At 40.0% G+C, this 23589-nt stretch overlaps 1 protein-coding gene across 1 annotated transcript in view; it reads left to right on the top strand.

Annotated features, from left to right (window-relative positions):
• The first annotated feature begins 6887 nt into the window (after positions 1–6887).
• LOC140149656 (pumilio homolog 1-like) overlaps positions 6888–23589 on the top strand; it is a 130232-nt gene continuing 113530 nt past the window's right edge. Inside the window, 2 exon segments of the mRNA XM_072171736.1 lie at positions 6888–6975; positions 19420–19725. Of these exon segments, the coding sequence (XP_072027837.1) occupies positions 19429–19725 (297 nt within the window). The 5' untranslated portion in view covers positions 6888–6975; positions 19420–19428.

Raw genomic sequence — 23589 nt, 5'->3', positions numbered from 1 at the left:
CAGCATCAAAATGAGATTGATATTAAAGCCAGCTATCAACTGAAGACCACCAAATTGACATTGACCAGCCAGCTATCAACTGAGGACAGTACCAAACTGACATTGATAAGCCTGCTATCTACCGAAGACAGCACCATATTGATGTAGGTGAGCCAGCTATCTACTGAAGACGGCATCTTACTGACATTGATAAGCCAGTCATCTACTTAGGATAGCACCAGCATTCGAAATAGGGCCGGTCCACCGGCCATTGGCCTGGCCGGTAACTTTTCTGACTGGTATCTAGTTCCTGGCCCGGCTGGCCGGTAACTTTTTAAGGTCAAGCCCGGCTGGCCTGTAACTTTTTGAGGCATATTTCGAACACTGGATAGCACCAAACTGACATTGACAAGCCAGCTATTAATTGAAAACAGCACCATTCTTGCATTTTGTAAGCCAGCTATCAACTGAAGACAACATGATACTGATATTGATAAGCCAGCTATCTACCGAAGACAGCAACAAGCTGACATTGACAAACCAGCGATCAACCGAGGACAGCACCAAACTGACATTGATAAGCCATCAGCTATCAACCGAAGACATCAACATACTGACATTGCTAAGCCAGCTATCAACTGAGGACAGTGCCAAACTGAGATTGATAAGTCAGCCATTTACCGAAGACAGCACCAAACTGAAATTGACAAACCAGCTATCTACCGAAGACAACACCATACTGACATTGATAAGCCATCTATCAACTGCGGACAGCACCAAACAGACATTGACAAGCCAGCTATCCACTGAAGACAGCACCATACTGGCATTGGTAAGCCAGCTATCAACTGAGGACAGCACCAAACTGACATTGATATGATAAGCGAGCTATCACCTGAGGACAGCACCAAACTGACATTGATAAGCCAGCTATCAACTGAAGACAACACCATGCTGACATTGATAAGCCAGCTATCAACTGAGGACATCACCAAACTGACATTGATAAGCCAGCTATTTACCGAAAGACAGCACCATATACTGACATTGGTATTCCAGCTATCAACTGAGGACAGCACCAAACTGACATTGACAAGCCAGCTATCTACTGAAGACAGCACCATACTGACATTGATAAGCCAGCTATCTACCGAAGACAGCACCATGCTGACATTGATAAGCCAGCTATCAACTTCAGACAGCATCAAACTGACATTGATAAGCCAGCTATCTACCGAAGACAGCACCATCTGTCAACTAAAGACAGCACCATACAGACGTTGACAAACCAGCTATCAACTGAAGACGGCACCAAACTGACATTGATAAGCCAGTTATGAGTTATCTACTGAAGACAACATCATACTGACATTGATAAGCCAGCTATCTACTGATGACAGCGCCATATACTGACATTGGTAAGCCAGCTATCAACTGAAGACGGCACCAAACTGACATTGGTAAGCCAGCTATCTACTGATGACAGCGCCATATACTGACATTGGTAAGCCAGCTATCAACTGAAGACGCCACCAAACTGACATTGATAAGCCAATTATCTACTGAAGACAGCATCATACTGACATTGGTAAGCCAGCTAGCTACTGATGACAGCACCATATACTGACATTGGTAAGCCAGCTATCAACTGAAGACAGCATCATACTGACATTGGTAAGCCAGCTATCTACTGAAGACAGCACCAAACTGACATTGATAAGCCAACTATTAACTGAAGACAGCATCATACTGACATTGGTAAGCCAGCTATCTACTGATGACAGCACAATATACTGACATTGGTAAACCAACTATCAACTGAAGACAGCATCATACTGACATTGGTAAGCCAGCGATCTATTGAAGACAGCATCATGCTGACATTGGTAAGCCAGCTATCTACTGAAGACAACATCATACTGACATTGTTAAGCCAGCTAGCTACTGATGGCAGCACCATATACTGACATTGGTAAGCCAACTATCAACTGAAGACAGCATCATACTGACATTGGTAAGCCAGCTATCTACTGACGACAGCATCATGCTAACATTGGTAAGCCAGCTATCTACTGAAGACAACATCATACATTGTTAAGCCAGCTATCTACTGATGACAGCACCATATACTGACATTGGTAAGCCAACTATCAACTGAAGACAGCATCATACTGACATTGGTAAGCCAGCTATCTACTGAAGACAGCATCATGCTGACATTGGTAAGCCAGCTATCTACTGAAGACAACATACTGACATTGTTAATCCAGCTATCTACTGATGACAGCACGATATACTGACATTGGTAAGCCAACTATCAACTGAAGACAGCATCGTACTGGCATTGGTAAGCCAGCTGTCTACTGAAGACAGCATCATGCTAACATTGGTAAGCCAGCTATCTACACTGCAAAAACAAGTGTTTATATTTAAACACCATATTGTGTTTATTAGAGCAACACTTAATAAACACATAATTCATGTTAATGGTCTAACACTAATGTTCATAAATTAACACTTGGTGTTATATTACAAACATTAGTGTTTGTAATAATTATAACACCAAGTGTTAATTTATGAACATTAGTGTTAGAACCATTAACATTAGTGTTAGACCATTAACATGAATTATGTGTTTATTAAGTGTTGCTCTAATAAACACAATATGGTGTTTTAATATAAACACTTGTTTTTGCAGTGTACTGAAGACAGCACCATGCTGACATTGATAAGCAAGCTATCAACTTCAGACAGCATCAAATTGACATTGACAAGCCAGCTATCACTGCAACCAGCACCAAACTGACATTGATAAGCCTGCTATCAACTGAGGACAGCGCCAATCTGAGATTGATATGTCAGCCATTTACCGAAGACAGCACCAAAATGAAATTGATAAGCCAGCTATCTATCGAAGACAGCACCATACTGACATTGATAAGCCAGTTATCAACTTCAGACAGCACCAAACTGACATTGATAAGCCAGCTATCTACCGAAGACAGCACCATGCTGACATTGATAAGCCAGTTATCAACTTCAGACAGCACCAAACTGAAATTGATAAGCCAGCTATCTACCGAAGACAGCACCATGCTGACATTGATAAGCCAGCTATCAACTGCATGCGGACAGCAACAAACTGACATTGATAAGCCAGCTATCAACTGCATGCGGACAGCAACAAACTGACATTGACAAGCCAGCTATCACTGCAACCAGCACCAAACTGACATTGATAAGCCTGCTATCAACTGAGGACAGCGCCAATCTGAGATTGATATGTCAGCCATTTACCGAAGACAGCACCAAACTGAAATTGATAAGCCAGCTATCTACCGAAGACAGCACCATGCTGACATTGATAAGCCAGTTATCAACTTCAGACAGCATCAAATTGACATTGATAAGCCAGCTATCTACCGAAGACAGCACCATACTGATATTGGCAAGCCATCTATCAACTGAAGACAGCACCATACTGACGTTGACAAACCAGCTATCAATTGAAGACGGCACCAAACTGACATTGATAAGCGTTAAGCCAGCTATTTACTGAAGACAACAACACCATACTGACATTGTTAAACCAGCTATCTACTGATCTGATGACAGCCCCAATATACTGACGAGATATGACGAGATCATCATACTGAAATTGGTAAACCAGTTAGCTCCAGTTGGACCCCGATCTCAACCAAGACAAGGGAGACACATGCTAACCAGCTTCTACAAGCCGATCATCACGTCATGTGACCCTGGATTACCCCGTGGATCACATGACTAGTGCTGCTCCACCTCATTCGATGAAATCCCATGGATGTGGGATAAAATATCAAGTAAGTCAAAATATTTGTTGAGAGAATTATTATCATGATTATAGGCCTAAATCTGCTTATCATAGTAAGCCAGTTATTTCAACATTCAACAGAAAACGGCACCATGTTGGCATAGGTAAGCCAGCTGTCTACAGAAGACAGCACCATACTGACATTAATAAGCCAGCTATATACTGAAGTCAGCATCATACTACTGATATACTAGGCGTAAGACAGCTCTATCTACTGAAGACATAAGTTAATGGGGGTGTTTCGTTTTGCCCCTTGGTCCACTTTATCCCGGTCTCCCCTAAGCCGGCTATCTACTGAATACACTGATGACAGCATCATAGGGGAGACCGGGGCAAAGTGGACCACAGGGCAAAACGAAACACCCCATTAACTTATGTATATGCGGCCCTCAATCTCCAAGCTCGTGTATTTAGAAAACGGCATGGATCCAGCATTGTTTGTGATGGGGGCGATCCAGTGAGTCAGGTATGTGTGCTTTTTACAGAAAATGTCCGTTTTTCTTATGTTTAACCCGATAATTTATAGAAATATTATTATGTGCCGAAGCACTGTGCTTGCTGAATTACTTCGATAGCCATATTAATGACAGATAGGCTTAAGACTACTCTATGCATGGTAACAGCGGAACGAAGACAGCACCATGCTGACATTGACAAACCAGTTATCAACTGAAGACAGCATCAAACTGACATTGATAAGCCAGCTATCACTGCAACCAGCACCAAACTAACATTGATAAGCCAACTATCAACTGAGGACAGCGCCAATCTGAGATTGATATGTCAGCCATTTACCGAAGACAGCACCAAACTGAAATTGATAAGCCAGCTATCTACCGAAGACAGCACCATGCTGACATTGATAAGCAAGCTATCAACTTCAGACAGCATCAAATTGACATTGATAAGCCAGCTATCGAAGACAGCACCATACTAACATTGGTCAGCCAGCTATCTACTGAAGACATCATCTTACTGAGTACTGACATTGGTAAGCCAGCTAGTATCTACTGAAGACAGCACCATACTGACGTTGGTAAGCCAGCCATCCACTGAAGACAGCACCATACTAACATTGGTAAGCCAGCTATCTACTGATGACAACATCTTACAGACAGTAAGTCAGCTTGTATCTACTGAAGACAGCACCATACTGACATTGGTAAGCCAGCCATCCACTGAAGACAGCACCATACTGACATTGGTAAGCCAGCTATATACCGAAGGCAGCACCATACTAACATTGATAAGCCAGCTATCTACTGAAGACAACATCTTACTGACAGTAAGCCAGCTAGTATCTACTGAAGACAGCACCATACTGACATTGGTAAGCCAGCCATCTACTGAGGATAGCACCAAACTGACATTGACAAGCCAGCTATCTCAGTGGCGTAGCGTCATAGGGGCACGGGGGGGTGGGTGGTCGCTCCTACCCCGGGGCTGAAGGAAATTCAATTTGCTGCCCTTCCTCAACAGCCCGAAAAGGTTGACCCAAGTTTTTTTCGGTCGTTTGAAAAAATGAAGAGCAAAAAAAAAAAAAAACTTGTAAGCGCTAGCGCCCTAAAAGCAACACATTTTGATGTATCGTACAATCAAGATTTTTTTACTTAACAAAATTTTTCTGCCCTTTTTCTTTACTAATTCTTTTTGCCACCCCTTCTTTCCCGCCCCCTTTTTGCCGCCCCTTCTTCTTTCGCCGCCCCTTCGTTTTGGCCGCCCCCTGCTTTTACCCCGGGGGGCTGGCGCCCTCAAAGCCCCCCCAAAATACGCGCATGGGCATGTGCCCCCCAATCAATCTGAAATTTTTAAAAAATCACATAGGAAAATTGCCGAAAAACGGCTTGTGCCCCCAATCAGACCGGTGCTTGCTTGCTTGCTTGCTTTCTTTCTTTCTTTCTTTCTTTCTTTCTTTCTTTCTTTCTTTCTTTCTTTCTTTCTTTCTTTCTTTCTTTCTTTCTTTCTTTCTTTCTTTCTTTCTTTCTTTCTTTCTTTCTTTCTTTCTTTCTTTCTTTCTTTCTTTCTTTCTTTCTTTCTTTCTTTTCTTTCTTTCTTTCTTTCTTTCTTTCTTTCTTTCTTTCTTTCTTTCTTTCTTTCTTTCTTTCTTTCTTTCTTTCTTTCTTTCTTTCTTTCTTTCTTTCTTTCTTTCTTTCTTTCTTTCTTTCTTTCTTTCTTTCTTTCTTTCTTTCTTTCTTTCTTTCTTTCTTTCTTTCTTTCTTTCTTTCTTTCTTTCTTTCTTTCTTTCTTTCTTTCTTTCTTTCTTTCTTTCTTTCTTTCTTTCTTTCTTTCTTTCTTTCTTTCTTTCTTTCTTTCTTTCTTTCTTTCTTTCTTTCTTTCTTTCTTTCTTTCTTTCTTTCTTTCTTTCTTTCTTTCTTTCTTTCTTTCTTTCTTTCTTTCTTTCTTTCTTTCTTTCTTTCTTTCTTTCTTTCTTTCTTTCTTTCTTTCTTTCTTTCTTTCTTTCTTTCTTTCTTTCTTTCTTTCTTTCTTTCTTTCTTTCTTTCTTTCTTTCTTTCTTTCTTTCTTTCTTTCTTTCTTTCTTTCTTTCTTTCTTTCTTTCTTTCTTTCTTTCTTTCTTTCTTTCTTTCTTTCTTTCTTTCTTTCTTTCTTTCTTTCTTTCTTTCTTTCTTTCTTTCTTTCTTTCTTTCTTTCTTTCTTTCTTTCTTTCTTTCTTTCTTTCTTTCTTTCTTTCTTTCTTTCTTTCTTTCTTTCTTTCTTTCTTTCTTTCTTTCTTTCTTTCTTTCTTTCTTTCTTTCTTTCTTTCTTTCTTTCTTTCTTTCTTTCTTTCTTTCTTTCTTTCTTTCTTTCTTTCTTTCTTTCTTTCTTTCTTTCTTTCTTTCTTTCTTTCTTTCTTTCTTTCTTTCTTTCTTTCTTTCTTTCTTTCTTTCTTTCTTTCTTTCTTTCTTTCTTTCTTTCTTTCTTTCTTTCTTTCTTTCTTTCTTTCTTTCTTTCTTTCTTTCTTTCTTTCTTTCTTTCTTTCTTTCTTTCTTTCTTTCTTTCTCCCGCGATAGGGAACTTCCCGCATACCACACGAATGACGTCAGACACCTCAGGAACACATGTTTCCCACAATGCATTGGGCCAAATCCAAGATGTCGGACGCTTAGCGGGGAACGAAATGGCGAAAGATACAATCTGCTAACATCCCGGTAAAGTTACCTCATTTATGTAATTTGAACCGTTTCAAAGTAGCCTTTAATATCTTAATCGTCTTCCATTTAAATAGCTGATGAGGTTATAAAATAACTGGGGGTGAATTTTGTCTGCAAAGTGACCTATTACGGCCGGTGTAGTTGTTAGTTTTTTGGCACGGATCCATTCATTGTTGTGTAGCAAGCTGTACACAACCTAATTGAGTTCTGAAATACGGGATTTTGTTTGTGAAAATTAATCCTGCAGCAAACATGTTTGATGAAATATGATTTTGTTTGCAATGTTGAATGGTTAAGTCGTATCCTTCCGATCAAATCAAAATGGTTGGCCTTGAGGCTTGAAATCTTGTAGCTTATTATTTTTATTTTCATGATTTTAGTTTCTGAGACTGAGCTCATTAGCCCTAGAACTCGGGCAATAGTATCCGTTTTTTACTTCTACTTGGGCCAGAGGCACTTACATTGAAAAAATTTGTTGGAGATGCTTGAACGATCCAGTACAAAAAATGACAACATTTATGATTTCAATGCTTGATCGAACCAATACAAACATGACAAATGTGTGTCAGGTCACTAATTTACATGATTAACATGATAAAACCCACTTGAGAACACACAATCGCCGGTCATTTCTAAGGGAGCGATCGTTATTTATGGCAGGGGGGAATGGGTAAATTTAGGGGGAACACGAAATTTTTTGTGATTTTGAGGGGAACGTGAAATTTTAGTTGAACCAGGAGGGGGGATTGTTAAATTTTAAATGGAGAAAATTGGGAAAACAAGGGGAACGCGAAAATTTTGAGCAGACGCGAGGGGGAACGCGAAATTTTTTGTCGATATTTTGGCAAAACACCCATTCCCCCCTGCCGTAAATAACGATCGGTCCCTAAAGATGCATTTATACTCAATCGCTTTTGCAGAAACCTGAATCGCACGCATGATCAGTGTACTAAATCGCCGTCGTATTTGCCTGCTGAGCATGCGCATGATTCGCTGTTTTTCAAAAGCGACACGTAGGCCTATATTGACACCCTCTGTACACATAACTTATGTAGTTAGCGACAATGATTCAGTCTGATGATGAGTAACCCATGGGTATACAGCTTTACACAATGACTAATTTACATAGGCACAAAAGACCGTGTTCATGTACCATTACTCAGCCAAACATGGCAGAGTAGGTCCCGGATCTTCTGTACGGTACATGTTCCTATCTCCTTAACATTATACCTTTCCAACAAGGAAAGAGATACGAAAGGCGAACGTCTAGAGCTCATGAGTTTGTTTGACTGGTTTCAATGGGCAATGCATGCATACATTCATGCATTGCAGATTTGCATGATTGAATTATGGTGTGCACGTGACGTTGTAGGTCTAGTAAATTGCTGTAAATTTTGACAAGTACCGCCAACTTTTGATGAGCATGAATCATGATTACAATCATGATTATAGCCAAAATAACAATTTCTCGATCATGAGAGGATACGTACCTTCTGCGTCAGCATACTTTCCATAGAATAACACGATCTCGCGACCTGCATGATCGAACCTTGACCTTGCCTAGCAACGACCGTGTGATTGGTCAATTCTCAAAAGCTGTGTTTGCGCCGTAAGCGCCTGTATTTGCGTAATGCGCTCAGCGCAAAATAACTGTGCGTACCAAGTTGGCTCTCATGATCGAGAATTTAATATTTTGGCTATAGTTGTCCACGTCCAACTTAGTTTCGTCAGCACAGACATTGACTGTTATCATACTGACATTTTTTTAACGGAATACTACTCTTCACTAAGTTGGACAATAAGCAGTCCTGAAACACGTAGCGGAAAGGAAAGGAAAGGACCGTGATGGTCCCCAGTAAGTTTATCCGCACAGCATGCTAGGAGATTCGGGAGCCAACAATCAACATGACACAGTGCACTGCGCGCGAGTTTTGTTGTCGCACCCATTAAAATTGTGTGGAGTGCACTCGCTATTGGGGAAATGTACGTAACCATTCCCCACCGTAGCACGATAGACACCCATATATGATAAAGGAAGCGAAGGTGGGGTGTTCCCCACTAATCATGATGTAGCTCAGCGAATTCCAGCTCAGCTGGCGCCGTTTGTACAATGTGACAACGCACACATATACAGTGCATTAACAGTGCGTAGTGTTTCGTCTCTGCTGCAGGTATGCGTGCCTTAAAAGTCAGCACAGTGACATGTGTGCGTCCGCGTTGGTACTTTGTGCTTCAGAGTAGACTGACATGTGAATGAACACACATTTATATGTGCAGCCCTGCACAACAGCGTGACTCACAAAGCTGTATGCGGATGACATTCCCATAAACTTTGTGATGAACGCTCGTACACGTGTGTGTGATGCGTAAGCCGACCATGATCATGATGATGCCAACTCGAACATGTCTAACTGACTTGTGATTGGTTAGTATTTTATGCGATTTATGATCGCGGTTGGGTTGAATACAACTGTTGAAAGCTGTGACTGTTCATTCAATTGAAATTCCCAGACCCAGTTGTAGTATTTGTCACAGCCCTCGAATTAAGAATCTGAAGTGAAGGGGCACGGCAACTTTTTTAGGGCAAGTTGAAAATTGCCTTGGATTTTCACTGAAAAGGCAAGGCAGCACGGCAGTTTGTAATATTTCAAGAGGGCATCATGGCAACTATTGAAAATTTGAGTTGGGCACCAAGGCAATTTCTCAAAAGTATAAGTAGTGAAGAAAACACACACAAACATAGATGATTTTTGGCTCTTAGCGGAGCTAGTGAGCCTTAGTCATTGCAGTCAGTGAGGACTGTATTTTTGCTACATATTTTGGCCACTTGCATTATTGCTTTTTTATGCTAAGGCTTCTTTTGTGTATGATATCTGGCTTTGAAATTACGTTCCAAGGTTTGCTTAGTTATTTAGCAATCGATTGCACTCCTTTAGAAGTGAATTTGGGGTGGGGAAAGTACTTATTTTGAAGTGAGAAAAGTCAAAAGTCGTCATGAGAAACAAGTCATTTCTATCGTTTGCTTGGTTCCCTGTATGCGCTAGAGATTATTTTGGTCTGAGTAATTTAAGTTGTGAGATCATGGCGGGAATTGACGGATTGCACTATTTTTCTTTGGGGAAAGTGACCTTTTATCATGAATTTTTGCGGTGATCTCACATGGATAGAAACGTGATTGGATGATTCCTTTGTCCAGATTGTTTATTGAGTTCTCGGGAGTTTTGTTACCATTGGACAACACTTCAAAATATTTAGAGACCAGCGGCGTAGTAATTTAGTTAAATTAACGCTAAATAACCAGGGTTGCCAAAAAATTCAGCCCGAATCGCAGGTCAAATAATCGAAAAGTCGCCCATTTTTTTTCTTACCCTTTGTATTCTATGGGGCAGGAAATTGTCCCCGGGAAAATCTTCAAAAGTCGCCTAATTGGGTTACCAAATCGCGGGTTTAACAACCCTGAAAACAACGTCTCGACAGCGAAGGTCACATCTGGCTATTCATTATCATTGTTTGTCTGGCACGCTTTCTACAGCGTGGGTTGGGAATTCTGAAAATCTGTAAAAATTACAATTTTGCGGAATAAAGGGTGGGTTTCTAAAAAAAAGCGTGGGAGCAATATATAATTATAAAGCGTGTGGGTAACGCTACCAATTGAAAAAAATATAATAAAGTAATTTGATGATCTGTTGAAAAACATTCATATTTTCTTCATAAATCTGGAAAGAAAATGTCAAAAATTTATTTGCTGATGTTTTCAATTCATACGACGTCACCCGTAGTATAATCGACGCCAGCGCGTGAGTTTTATGAATGAATATAATTTTCAGTCTCTACATCGGCCGCTTTGGCCGCTCGCTCACACTAGAAGTGGAGCGATCCGAACCACAGCGGCCGTGTAGAGAGTATAGACTGACCATTCATGTATTCAGGATCTCACAGGTATCTCGGCCCTTTATCATTTGCCCATGTGTTTATGATAAACAATCTAAAGTCGTATCTTTTCGATGCAGTTGCAGTGATGCAGTTTTGCCAACATTTAATATCATAAATATGTCGCAAATGTTTCAGATGAATAAGAAAATCATGAGTGTTTGATAGATGAGGATAAATTCTGCATCAATTCGGATTCTGAAATGGATTGATGGCGCAGATAGTGATAAAATGGACCCGGAAGTGACTGTATGAAACGGCGATAGTGCCGATGTTCAGTCTTCCGATTTGATAAAGTAATGCTGTTATGCTGTAAGTTGTGGTCACAAACACTGCATAAGGGTGGGGGTTCAACTCGAAATTTGTCGTTGCTACAACTGATCATCACTATTTAATTCACTAGAATCTGTTTGTCTGTCTGTGTAGTAGTAGCTCGTTCACGTAGTGATTCCGTTGTCCCACTGGCCTACAAAACTTAGATTGCATGGCGATCGGAGTGTTATCGTCAGAGTATATCATCAGAGCACCTCAGACTAGCATAGTAGGGGAAGCATGTTCCTCTAACTTGGTGGGTGGATGCATCTTTAGTACAACAAGTCACACATACAATATTTTCTCAATTCAATTTTATCCTTTCTGTGTAGGCCTATGACTGATTTTTTTACCGTAAAATTTGTGTCAATTCCGATATCACATGTTAGTACCGTACACTATAAATGCACCACATTTTGTAGGCTCCAATTGCTGATTACATAAATGAGAACAACTGGTAACCAAGCGGCACTGCTGGTCTGTTATTCAATTGCGTTGTGTGTGGGTTACGTGTATTTTATGTGTAAAATGCCTAGGCGGTGATCCACCCAAAAACAAAATCATCGTATAGATCCCTGGTTCTAGGTGCATCTTGACCCCAGCATAAGTTTGTATTGGTTAGTGGGTCAAGGTCACCTGAGGTCATCCAGGGGTCATCTGAGGTCAAATTTGCAAAAACTGTTGTAGGGGCATGAAACTGTGGGTACAGTCAACATTTGGAGTCAAATTTTGGGAAGGTCATCTGGGGTCACCCAGGGGTCATCTGAGGTCAAATTACTAAAAACAAGTATGGGCATGAAACTTGGTGGGTCAACATTTAGGCCGTATAAAATTAATGTTTTGGTTCTCGTCCCCTCCCTCCTCAATTTCTGTGATTTGTCAGATTTTTTTTTTTTTTTTAGATTTTCAATTATTTTAGACTTTGGAATGAGCTATGAATTTTTCATACATATAAATAAGTTTATTAGAGAACAAGGATCACTTCCAAGTCTTTTTGTGGTAAAATAGAAGGTTTATCAAAAAAAAAAAAAAAAAAAAAAAAAAAAAAGTGCCTCATCGTTTCTTCAAGCACTGTTGGAAAAGACCGAAAACTACTGAAAATGGTGATTTTACATTGGAAAAAAAAAAAAAAAAAAAACCTCCTCCTCATCAATTCATGAAAATCCTCTAGACGAGAACCAAAATATTAATTTTATACGGCCTTAAAGTCAAATTTTGGGAAGATACTAAAAATTGTCGTATGGGCATGAAACTAGGTGGGTACAGTCAACCTTTGGAGTCAAATTTTGGGAAGGTCATTTTGAGGTCATCCGGGGTCACCTGAGGTCAAATTACTAAAAATTGTCGTATGGGCATGAAACTTGGTGGGTACAGTCAACATTTGGAGTCAAATTTTGGGAAGGTCATTTTGGGGTCATCAGGGGTCATCCGAGGTCAAATTACTAAAAACTGTCGTATGGACATGAAACTTGGTGGGTACAATCAACATTTGGAATCAAAATTTTGGGAAGGTCATTTTGGGGTCACCCAGGGGTCATATTACTAAAAAACTGTTGTATGAACATGAAACTGGATACAGTCAACATCCAATTGCTGATTACATAAATGAGAACAACTGGTAACCAAGCGGCACTGCTGGTCTGTTATTCAATTGCGTTGTGTGTGGGTTACGTGTATTTTATGTGTAAAATGCCTATGCGGTGATCCACCCAAAAACAAAATCATTGTATAGATCCCTGGTTCTAGGTGCATCTTGACCCCAGCATAAGTTTGTATTGGTTAGTGGGTCAAGGTCACCTGAGGTCATCCGGGGTCACCTAGGGGTCACCTGAGGTCAAATTACTAAAAATTGTCCTATGGGCATGAAACTTGGTGGGTACAGTCAACATTTGGAGTCAAATTTTGGGAAGGTCATTTTGGGGTCATCGGGGTCATCTGAGGTCAAATTACTAAAAACTGTCGTATGGACATGAAACTTGGTGGGTACAGTCAACATTTGGAATCAGAATTTTGGGAAGGTCATTTTGGGGTCACCCAGGGGTCATCTGAGGTCATATTACTAAAAAACTGTTGTATGAACATGAAACTGGATACAGTCAACATTTGGAGCCAAATTTTGTGAGGTCGCATGTTCCTCAAATTTGGTGGGTGCATCTTGACCCCAGGCAGAACAAGTTTGTATTGGTTAGTGGGTCAGGGTCACCTGAGGTCATCCAGGGTCATCTGAGGTCAAATTAGCAAAACTGTCATATGGGCATGAAACTTGGTGGGTACAGTCACCATTTGAGTCAAATTTTTAGAAGGTCATTTCAGGGTCAACCGGTGTCACCCAGGGGTCATCTGAGGTCAAATTACTAAAAACTGTTGTATGTGCATGAAACTTGGTGCGTACAGTCAACATTTAGAGTCAAATTTTTGGAAGCTCATTTCGGAGTCAGCCAGGGGTCACCTGAGGTCAAATTACTAACAACTGTCCTATGGGCATGAAACTTGGTGGGTACAGTCAACATTTGAAGTCAAATTTTTGGAAGGTCATTTCGGGTTATCTGAGGTCACCATTTAGAGCCAAATTTTTGGGAGGTCATTTCGGGGTCGCTGAGGTCAATTTAGATGAATTCTAATACCGGTAGTTGCCAAGGCTTTCTATAGCTGTTGAAAGCTTCAAATACTAAAAAAAGGGATTTTAAAATTTTGCAGAACAAATTATTCTTGCTGGTTCAGTAGTAATTTGCACAATAATGAATTTTTTCAGATTTTGCAACTAAGTAATAGTAATGCTGCAAAAAATAATAATGCTGCAAAAAATAATAATGTGGCGGAGGAAGATTGACCCCCGCATCGAGTTTCAAGGACCGTATTGAATATTTGTGGGGAATTTTTTCAAACTGAAGGTTTAAAAAAAATTGACTGACCTACCCAACCTTTCCATAAAGCTACCAACCTGTTGCGCATTCGACTCCAAGAACAATTGCTTTCCCACAAAAAAGCGTAGAGCCACAGCGCCATTGGTGCTCTTGTTTAATGAAGGGGCAGGGTTGGGGCACCGACTGCAACTTCATTTAGAGGGCCTGGACTGCCTTGGGTAAAGGACATATTTTGAGGGCATTACGGCAGTGGGGATGGGCACCCACGGCAAAATGCCATGGGTGCCGTGGGTTAATTCAAGGGCTGATTTGTCATATTATGTACGGTACTGAACTTATAGCTTCTAGCATATGAACTTCTGATATTGATAAAAATATTGTGCCCTATGAACAATCTAAAAATACAGAGTTAAATACTAAATGTAATTTTAGCATTTTTGATGCGAATGCTCTCTCTCTGTGTCAGGTGGCGCTGTGTAGCGCTGCTGTGGTCTTCACAAGAGTACGCCATCTCACTCGATCTGATGCCAAGTGCGTTGCACCTTGCATACCTTGGTTAGAAACCAGCTTCACGTCATTAGTCCAAGATGTTGGTGGACGTCCTCTTCCTCGCTTGCCTTCCATAGCCCCTTGCAAAATCTGTTTTTCTACACCTCCATGTTTCCTGACAATATGGCCAAAGTACTTCAGCTTTCTCTCCATTATGCCGCTTCTGATGGTTAGACTTGTACCAATCTTGTCGAGGATCCAGGAATTTGTTCTCCTGTCTTTCCATGTCACTTTCGTAGCTCCTGTAACACCACATCTCAAAAGCATCTACTCTTTTCCTATCATTCTTGGTCATAGCCCAAGACTCGCATCCATAAGTGGCAATGGAAAACACAGTTGCACGAAGTAGGCGTACCTTGAGGTCAATGGATAGGCCTCTGCTTTTCCATATGCTTGACATGCCCTGCACAGTTGTCCTTGCAATAGCCAGTCTTCTTTTAATTTCAGTTGTGCTGTCACCACTGTTGTTAATCATTGAACCCAGATATTCAAATTGCTTCACCTCCTCAATCTGCTGTCCATCTATCACAAACTCATCACTTTTCCGCTCTCTGTCTACAACCATTATTTTTGTCTTCTTTGTGTTCAGGAGAAGGTGTTTTTCTTCGCTGGCCTCTTTGATGCGCTTCAAAAGATCAATCAGCTCTACTCTGCTGCTACAAATAAGAGTGGTATCATCAGTGCACCTCAGATTAGTAATTCTTGTACCGCCAAACTTCACTCCACCTTCAAACCCCTCCAAAGCTGTTCTCATTATGTCTTCAGAGTAGATGTTAAATAGGTTTGGTGATAGCACACAGCCCTGTCGTAAGCCTCTTCCAATCTTGAACCAATCTGTGTCCCCACTACTTGTTCTGACTGCCGATTCTTGGTCTTCATATAAGCAGCTGATCAGATCCACAAGATGACTTGGGAAACCCATCTTTTCATAGTTTCCCACATCTGAGGGTGGCTAACACAGTCAAAAGCTTGACTGTAATCTATGAAGCACATGTAAAGAGGAAGTCTATGCTCTCTGCATTTCTCAATCACATTCCTGATATTGACAATTTGGTCCCTAGTACCCCTTCCTTCACGAAATCCTGCCTGCTCATCAGATATTTCTTGCTCCATTTTGTTCTTTATTCTCCTGATGATGATCTTCAGAAGCACTTTACTTGCATGACAAATCAGGCTGATGGTCCGTGATTGGCACACTCTTTCAAATTTCCCTTCTTTGGCAGTGGAATAAATACTGCCCTGCACCAGTCTCTCGGCCATTTCTTCTTTTTCCAGATGATACCACATAGACGCCACATTAGGTCTATTCCTTCTTTCCCAGTTGCCTTCCACAACTCAGAAGCTACATTATCAATGCCAGGTGATTTAGCATTTTTCATTTGTTCCATGGCAAGCTCAACTTCAGATCTCAATGGTGGAGGTTCTTCCTCACTCGTTTCCCACTGTACATACACCTTGTCATCTTGTGCCTCAAACAGCTGGGAACTATACTGAACCCATCGCCTTTTGATGTCTACACTTTTCGGTAAGAGTGTTACCTTTCTCATCATTTATAACATCCATCCTGGGGTCCACTTCTTAGTAAGTTCTTTGGCAATACCAAAAGCTATTTTGAGTCACCCTTACATCTTTCCATTTCTACACACTTCCTTTCGATGTAGTTTCTTTTGTCCTCCTTAACACTTTTGGAGACCTCTTTGTTTAAGCGTGCCCATTCTTCCTTTCCTCCATCTGTCTTTGCTCTCTTCCTGTCATCAGCTAGGTTTAAGGTCTGCTGAGAGATCCACGGCTGTTTCCGCTTTCATCTTTCTAGGGATGTACTTCTTTGCTGCACTCTGGACTGCTTCTTTCATGTCTTCCCACAATTCATTTGGGGTCTGCTCCTCTTCATTAACTTTCAGTAACTCGTCAAACCTGTTCTTCACATCTACTGAATATTGAGTGGGAATGTTGTCAACATCATACCTGGTAGGTGGTGCATTGTATCTCTTAGCTCTCAGTTTTAGTTTCACTTTGGCTACAAGTAGCTGATGGTCACTACCACAGTCAGCGCCTGGTCGTGTCCTGACATTTTGGAGCGATGTTCTCCACCTCTTCCTGACCATGATGTAATCGATCTGGTTTCTTGTTCTATCTCCTGGGCTCATCCAAGTCCACAGTCTCCGTGGATGATGCTGAAATAAAGTGTTCCCAATGACTAGGTTATTAGCTTCACAAAATTCCTCCAGTCTGTCTCCGCGTTCATTTCTGATCCCAAGTCCATATTGGCCTATACACCCAGTTTTCTCCTTCATTTTTCCAATCTTAGCATTCCAATCCCCCAGTACGATGAGTAAGTCTCTTCTAGGTATACTATCCATAACTCCTTGTACCATCTCATAGAAGTCTGTCATCTCGCTCTCTGATGCATCTGATGTTGGTGCATCAGGTGTTAAATACTTCTGGTTCTTCATCCTGAACACCATCCATGATCAGGGCTATAAGTTCCACAGTATCCTGGTATAGCGGCGGTTCCCATAAAAAGATTCAGGGTCGCAGACAAAAATCAAGACAGACCAATTGATACCATTTTTCTGTGGATCTGAGAATTTTCTAGGAACACCATCACTCTTAAATTATATTAAATAACAGTGTCTCAGCAAATTCAGGATGCTAATTGCCCATGAAAAAGTATCACTGAATCAAACCCAGGAGCTTCCATGGGCGCTACCCTCTGGACTACCACGCACCACTGTTGTTTTGCTCAGGGGCCCACCGCCCACCACCCCACCTGTTAAGGTGTGTGCTCTGTCCTCACAGAAAATATTCCAAACAGCTTAATTGATTCAAGTTCCCAAAAAGGAAATTGTTTTTCACTGCCATGTCCATGATATTGTTTGTACTTGCTGTCCCATGATAAGGGAGTTTTCAATTTCTACAACGGATGGTTCTGCGATGGTAAAACACCAAATGTTGTCGTAGTCGCCACAATGTTTGTTCTAGGCTCTTGTCTTCATGTGTTGCGTAGAGTTTGGCAGGGGTGGAATTTCGTAAAGTGCCACAGGAGTCCAAGTGGATTCTCGCAAAAGAGAGTTTTGCGAGAGTCCATGGATTCCCGTAAATGGATTCTCGCTGTACAATCTTGCGGGAGTCCAAAAGGTATTATATGTAGGCCTACGTAAAATGCATTCAAACAAACAAACTAACAAATAAACTAACAAAGGTAAGTTTTTAATATATGTGTCATCATACTCTGACTTCCATATATGTCATTGCATCTTTGCGACTTTTCCTTTATATTTTGCAGGCTTTGAGTTTTAAGGCGTGTTGAACTTAAACGTAAGTTCGCTGATCCGATCATTTCAGCGAGAGTCCACATGGACTCTCGGAATAGGATTTTACGGGAGTCTCTGCGAGAGTCGACTCTCAGACTCCCGCGAAATTCCACCCCTGTTTGGATGACGGCACATTACAAAGTTGACAACAACAACGTTTGATGTTTTACTGTCGCAAATCGAAAACTCCATAATGTGTATAAAGTGGTAATATTACATGTACTGATATGTATGTAAATGTAATTATCTTGAACCAATTTACATTTGAATGCCCCTTTCGGAAAATGTGACTGAGCATTTCAACAAGAATACTGTTTATTATTACAGATTAGGCCTGGCATTTTCGGGTTATTTTGTACCCGGGTACCCGGCGCATTTTTCGGGCGGGTAACCGGTACCAAATTGCAAAAACCTAAAAAAAAACAAAAAAAAAAAAAAACTCAAGATGTTTTGTTATTTTTAATATGAAAATTGATAATTTGTATTCATGTCATAGTCTATTAATGATTTCAAAATGCATTCAAATTCAAAGACAAATTATCAATTTTCATATTAAAAATAACAAAACATCTTGAAATTTTTTTTTTTTTTTTTTTTTTTAGATCAACCATGAATGATCCTAGTATTTAGGTTAGGTTAAGGACAATACAAAACCGAAAAAAAAAAAAAACTTTTAAAAAAATTTTTTTTTTTTTTTTTTTTTTTTGAATTTGGTACCGGGCAGGGTATTTCCTACCCGGGTAATGTAATCTCGGGCGGGTACCCGCTAGCCCGCCCGAAAATGCCAGCCTTAGAAATTAAGTACGGTACAATTATTGGCTAAGCTCGAATGTACACACCTGTTGCATCCATGTTACCATGTGTAGCATACCAGCCCTTGAATTAACCCACGGCAACCATGACATTTTGCCGTGGGTGGCCATCCCCACTGCTGTAATGCCCTCAAAATATGTCCTTTCCTCAAGGCAGTCACTTGCGAATGCCGTGCCCTTTAATGAAGTTGCCGTCGGTGCCCCAGCCCTGCCCCTTCATTACATCATCTTCTATGTTTGTGTGTGTTTTCTTCACTTTTGAGAAATATTGCCTTGGTGCCCTTCTCAAATTTTCAACAGTTGTCATGATGCCCTCTTGAAATACTACAAATTGCTGTGCTGCCTTGCCTTTTCAGTGAAAATCCAAGGCAAGGCAATTATCAACTTGCCCTAAAAAAGTTGCTGTGCCCCATCAGATCCTTAATTCGAGGGCTGTAGCATACTAAGCGTGTACGCAATGTAAGGCACCTGCATGCTTTCCTCAGTACCACGCTATGTGTGTTTATTACAGAGCCACTAGCAATAGCATTCCAAGTGTTCGAACTTGGCCAAGAATTTCTTAATTTACCTGTAGTGAATACCAAATTATGATACTGGTAAATGACATTTTACAATGAAACTTGACAAATAACATAATGTTCTGTACATTTACTTTTGCAGTAACGTGGAATGCGCGATCCATGTCCCCGCAGCCACGGTGACTCCACCACCACAAACGACATCCATCACAGTAGTAGACAAAACATGACCGAGGTCGCCTGGGACGATTCGCGTATTGCAGCAGCAGCACAGGGTTCTTCCGCCGGAGGGGGTCCCAGACCTCAACTGGCCGCACTCTCGCAACCTCAAAGGTCCCGTGACGACGCTATGGTCGGATATTTCTCTCAAAGACAAGGAAACGAAATGGGAGACGGAAATCAATATCAGAAACGTTGGGCAGTGGGGGATGACAGTGTCATAGATCAGGTATGTATCACTGCTGAAAATATATGGGGCAAAGCAAAGGGTGATTTGTGCCGAAAATGGCAAAATTGCCCTCAAAAATTATATTACGGGGGCGATTTTTAACAGAAAGTAGCCCCTAAAAGGTAACAATGTTAGGCTTGAAGTTGTGGCTCAAAATAAATTAGGATATGGGTATATTTTAGCCCCTCCCCAAAAAATCCTGAAAGTAGCTCCCAAAAGTTAAATTGTGAAGACGATGTTTTTCAATAGATGCTTTGCCACATCTTCCAAAAATTTCTATTTCTTTCCAAAGTTTTTTAAGTCATCTATTCTTTCAAAATAATTATCAGAACTTTTGGCCTGACTAAAAATCTGAGGGAGTCCAGTATATGATACTTCGACCATGGGTCCTAATAAGAAGAGCATGAATAGAGAAAAAGTAAGGAGGAAGACTTGATCAAGGCTAGTTTTTCAAAAGTAGCCCCCGAAATTAAAAAAAGTATTTTTAGGCCTGGTATAAGTGTCATTTTTATTAGGTGTTAAATTTTTGCGAGAATCTGCTGTCAGTTGATTAGCACTCGCAAAAGAACCATCTCAAAAGAGATTTGCTGGAATCGACATTGTTCCTCATCAAGTATCTAGGTCCACACAAGATAATGATTTTCACGCTGATTGACACAATTTTGTTCCTGTTCATGTACAATGTACCGTATCTACTATTCAATAAAATATTTAGGCCTGTATCTGCGATTTGATTGCTGGCAAAGATTCGGTAAGCAGAACCCTTTTTTATGTCAAGCATATTTAGGCATTGCAGCTGAAAGCTAGGAGGTAATGCTGACTATTGTTATTTCACTCCAGAAAATTGATTTCAATTCTATTCAAATTCAATTCTTATTATACCTGAAGTCTTGCTATTCAATTCCAATTCGATCCACCTTGCTTTAGAATTAATTCAATTCAATTCCAATTCAATTTTTCAATTTCAAAATCATTTCATTTCAATTCCAATCCAATGCAGTGAAATTAACAGCTAATCAATTTCAATTCAATTCTGAGCATTCATTTCAATTCCAATTCAATTCCAATTCCAATACAGTTGTAGTTTGTGTTAATTGACCAAAGGCACACTCCAAAAACTGAGTTTAAAAATTTAACATTTTTTTGTCCTCGATTTGTAAACACATGTAAACTAAACACAAATGTCAAACTTCAAAACATTAAGGGTTTAAAAATATCAAAACACAAGGCATCAAATTACTAAACATGTTTAGCATTTAGACATGTTTACAAATCGAGGACAAGGTGGTGTCTAGAATGGTGTTTAATATCTAGACACTGTTTTTGCAGTGCATGTTTTAAATTGAACTACCAATAGTCAGCAACACAAAAGCATTTAAAACAGAAGATACTTAATTGTTATGTTTACTCACTTTTCACATTCAAACAATGCGAGTGATTGACCTCTGGGTCCTATTTTATGAAACTTTGGAACTTCTTATAGTTCTTAGGTGACTGCCTTCCTACCGGTAATATTTGTCTTAACTTCTTGTCCACCATGCACATTATTAAGGTGTGTGGTACGATCGATAATAGGACCCTCAAAGATGTCCAAAATCAAGGTTTTGATACTATTAGATAGTCTCGTCTCCTGGTCCTCCTAAGATTCTACACCCAAAATATCTGTACTTTTGAAAAAGTGTGAAAAAAGCTGTCAAAAATATGCATTTTCTTAAATGGTTTTTTCACAATTTGTTCAAATGTACAATGACTTTTGAGCATTAAAATTAGGAGCTTGAGAAAAACAGGGGCTTTATGATTAGTCCCAAAAGTTCAAGATGTTTGGCAGGGTTGGTCATTATATGGCACCATCTATTGATGCTAAACTTTTAATGTGTGTCTCTTGTGTGAATAGACCTGGAAGTGTATCAGAATTCAGAACGGAGAAGGGCACTTTTTACAGGTGGAATGATCTGGAATCACAGATATCTGCTTGTGAATTGAAATGCTGAATTGAAATCAAAGCTGAATTTCATTTCAATTCCACTTCATTCTTCATCACTCAACATGATTTCAATTCCAATCCAATTCAATTCTTCATTGCTCACGATGATTTCAATTCCAATCCAATTCAATTCATGCCCAGGCCCACTCATTTCAATTCCAATTCAATTCCAATGCATTGAAATGAAAATCGCCCAAAATTCATTTCAATTCAATTCGATTTCAATGCATTGAATTAACATTAATGCTGACTTAACTTCGGCTGGGCACAACTTCACAAGTGACCTGGTGAAGGGATCACCGTACATGTAGATAGCTGGTCGGGGCATTTTTACAAGACAGGCAAGTGTAGCCGACAATTGGCATATTTACCTTGATTGGAAGCGACTGTAATGAGGGATTTTATCATGGGTCAAATGCCCCTTTTCCAGATGAGCTATGTGGAGAGCGGATTAGATTTTTTTGTTCTGCAGGGAATTGAACCAGGGACTCGCACCAAAGGCAAAGACATTAACCAGAATACCACTTATGTCCTTAAAAGCTTTAAGGGGTACTATACCCTAGTCAATTTTGTGTTTATTTTTGCATTTTTCTCAAAATTATAGCACATTAATTGGTGACAAGTAAGATATGTATATTATAGGGGCAATGACTACAACTACTGCACTGGAAATTCAGCAACTCAAAGCAAGTAGTTATTGATTTATTGATCAAATATTGTTTTTCCCTCATTTTTGACTGTAACTCCACAACTGTTGTCTGTGCTGAAATAAAATTTCCAGTGCAGTAGTTGTAGTCCTTGCCCCTATAACATACATATCTTACTTGTCCCCAATGCGCTATAATTTTTGAGAAAAATGCAAAAATAGGCACACAATTGGGCAGGGGTGTAGTACCCCCTTAAGCCTACGGTCTACAATGTAAGTAATCTGCGACAGGTGCATGAAGCCCAGCAGCGCTAGAACTTTTTAATTTTGGTGAGAATCCCTGAATCGAATTCTCGTTTTTCAAACAAGTTTGTGTGAATCAAATGTAGATTCTCTTTTTTTTTTTTTTTTTTTTTTTGAACAGTAAATGATTGGGTAAGAATCAGATGATTCTCGCAACAAACAACTTATTGCTATTTGCAAGAATCAAGTTTGGTTCTTGCACTAGGCAGCAAAATTAATGCCCCTGTCCCAGGTCAAATGGATGGTCAAAAAGGGCAGTATAAACTGGTGGCAGGATGTGTATTCAAATGTCCAAAACAAATGTGCTGAGTAATATACTGTCTGTCATGTGACCTTGTTGACTTGCACCTGGCAGGGATAATCAACAAATGCTAAACCAAAACATCCCATAAAACACATGGTCTAAGACTTCAGAGGAAATAACTTTGTGGGATATAGCAAAATGGAAAGGAAAAACTTTGGACACCTGGCTTAGACGTGGCTTTATGCCTGAGTAGCCATACCTAATGGTTATGTATTCTAGATTTTAAATAAGATGCACGAGGGAGGGATTGATGATGAGGTTACCCAGATTTCTCCCAAAGACATTGATTTATGTACAGGTTCAGGTATACAATGTACACAATAGATGGGTCCTGAATGCAACAATGGCTAAACCAAAACATCCTAAAACACATGGTCTAAGTAGCTTTGCTCCAAAGCCAACCTATTTTCCATCCAATTGAAAGAAACAATGAAAAAACCATGCCATATGCCCTCTGACACTATAGTAAAGACCGTCCTATAAAACACATGGTCTAAGACTTTTGAGGAAATTACTTTGTGGGATATAGCAAAATGGAAAGGAAAAACTTTGGACACCTGGCTTAGACGTGGCTTTATGCCTGAGTAGCCATACCTTATGGTTGTAAATGTATTCTACAAATGATTT

This window comes from Amphiura filiformis, chromosome 4 (genome assembly GCF_039555335.1).
Source record: "Amphiura filiformis chromosome 4, Afil_fr2py, whole genome shotgun sequence".
In the NCBI taxonomy this organism is placed as follows: domain Eukaryota; kingdom Metazoa; phylum Echinodermata; class Ophiuroidea; order Amphilepidida; family Amphiuridae; genus Amphiura; species Amphiura filiformis.
Note: the sequence above shows the minus strand (reverse complement) of the source record. Positions and strands in the feature narration are given on the sequence as shown.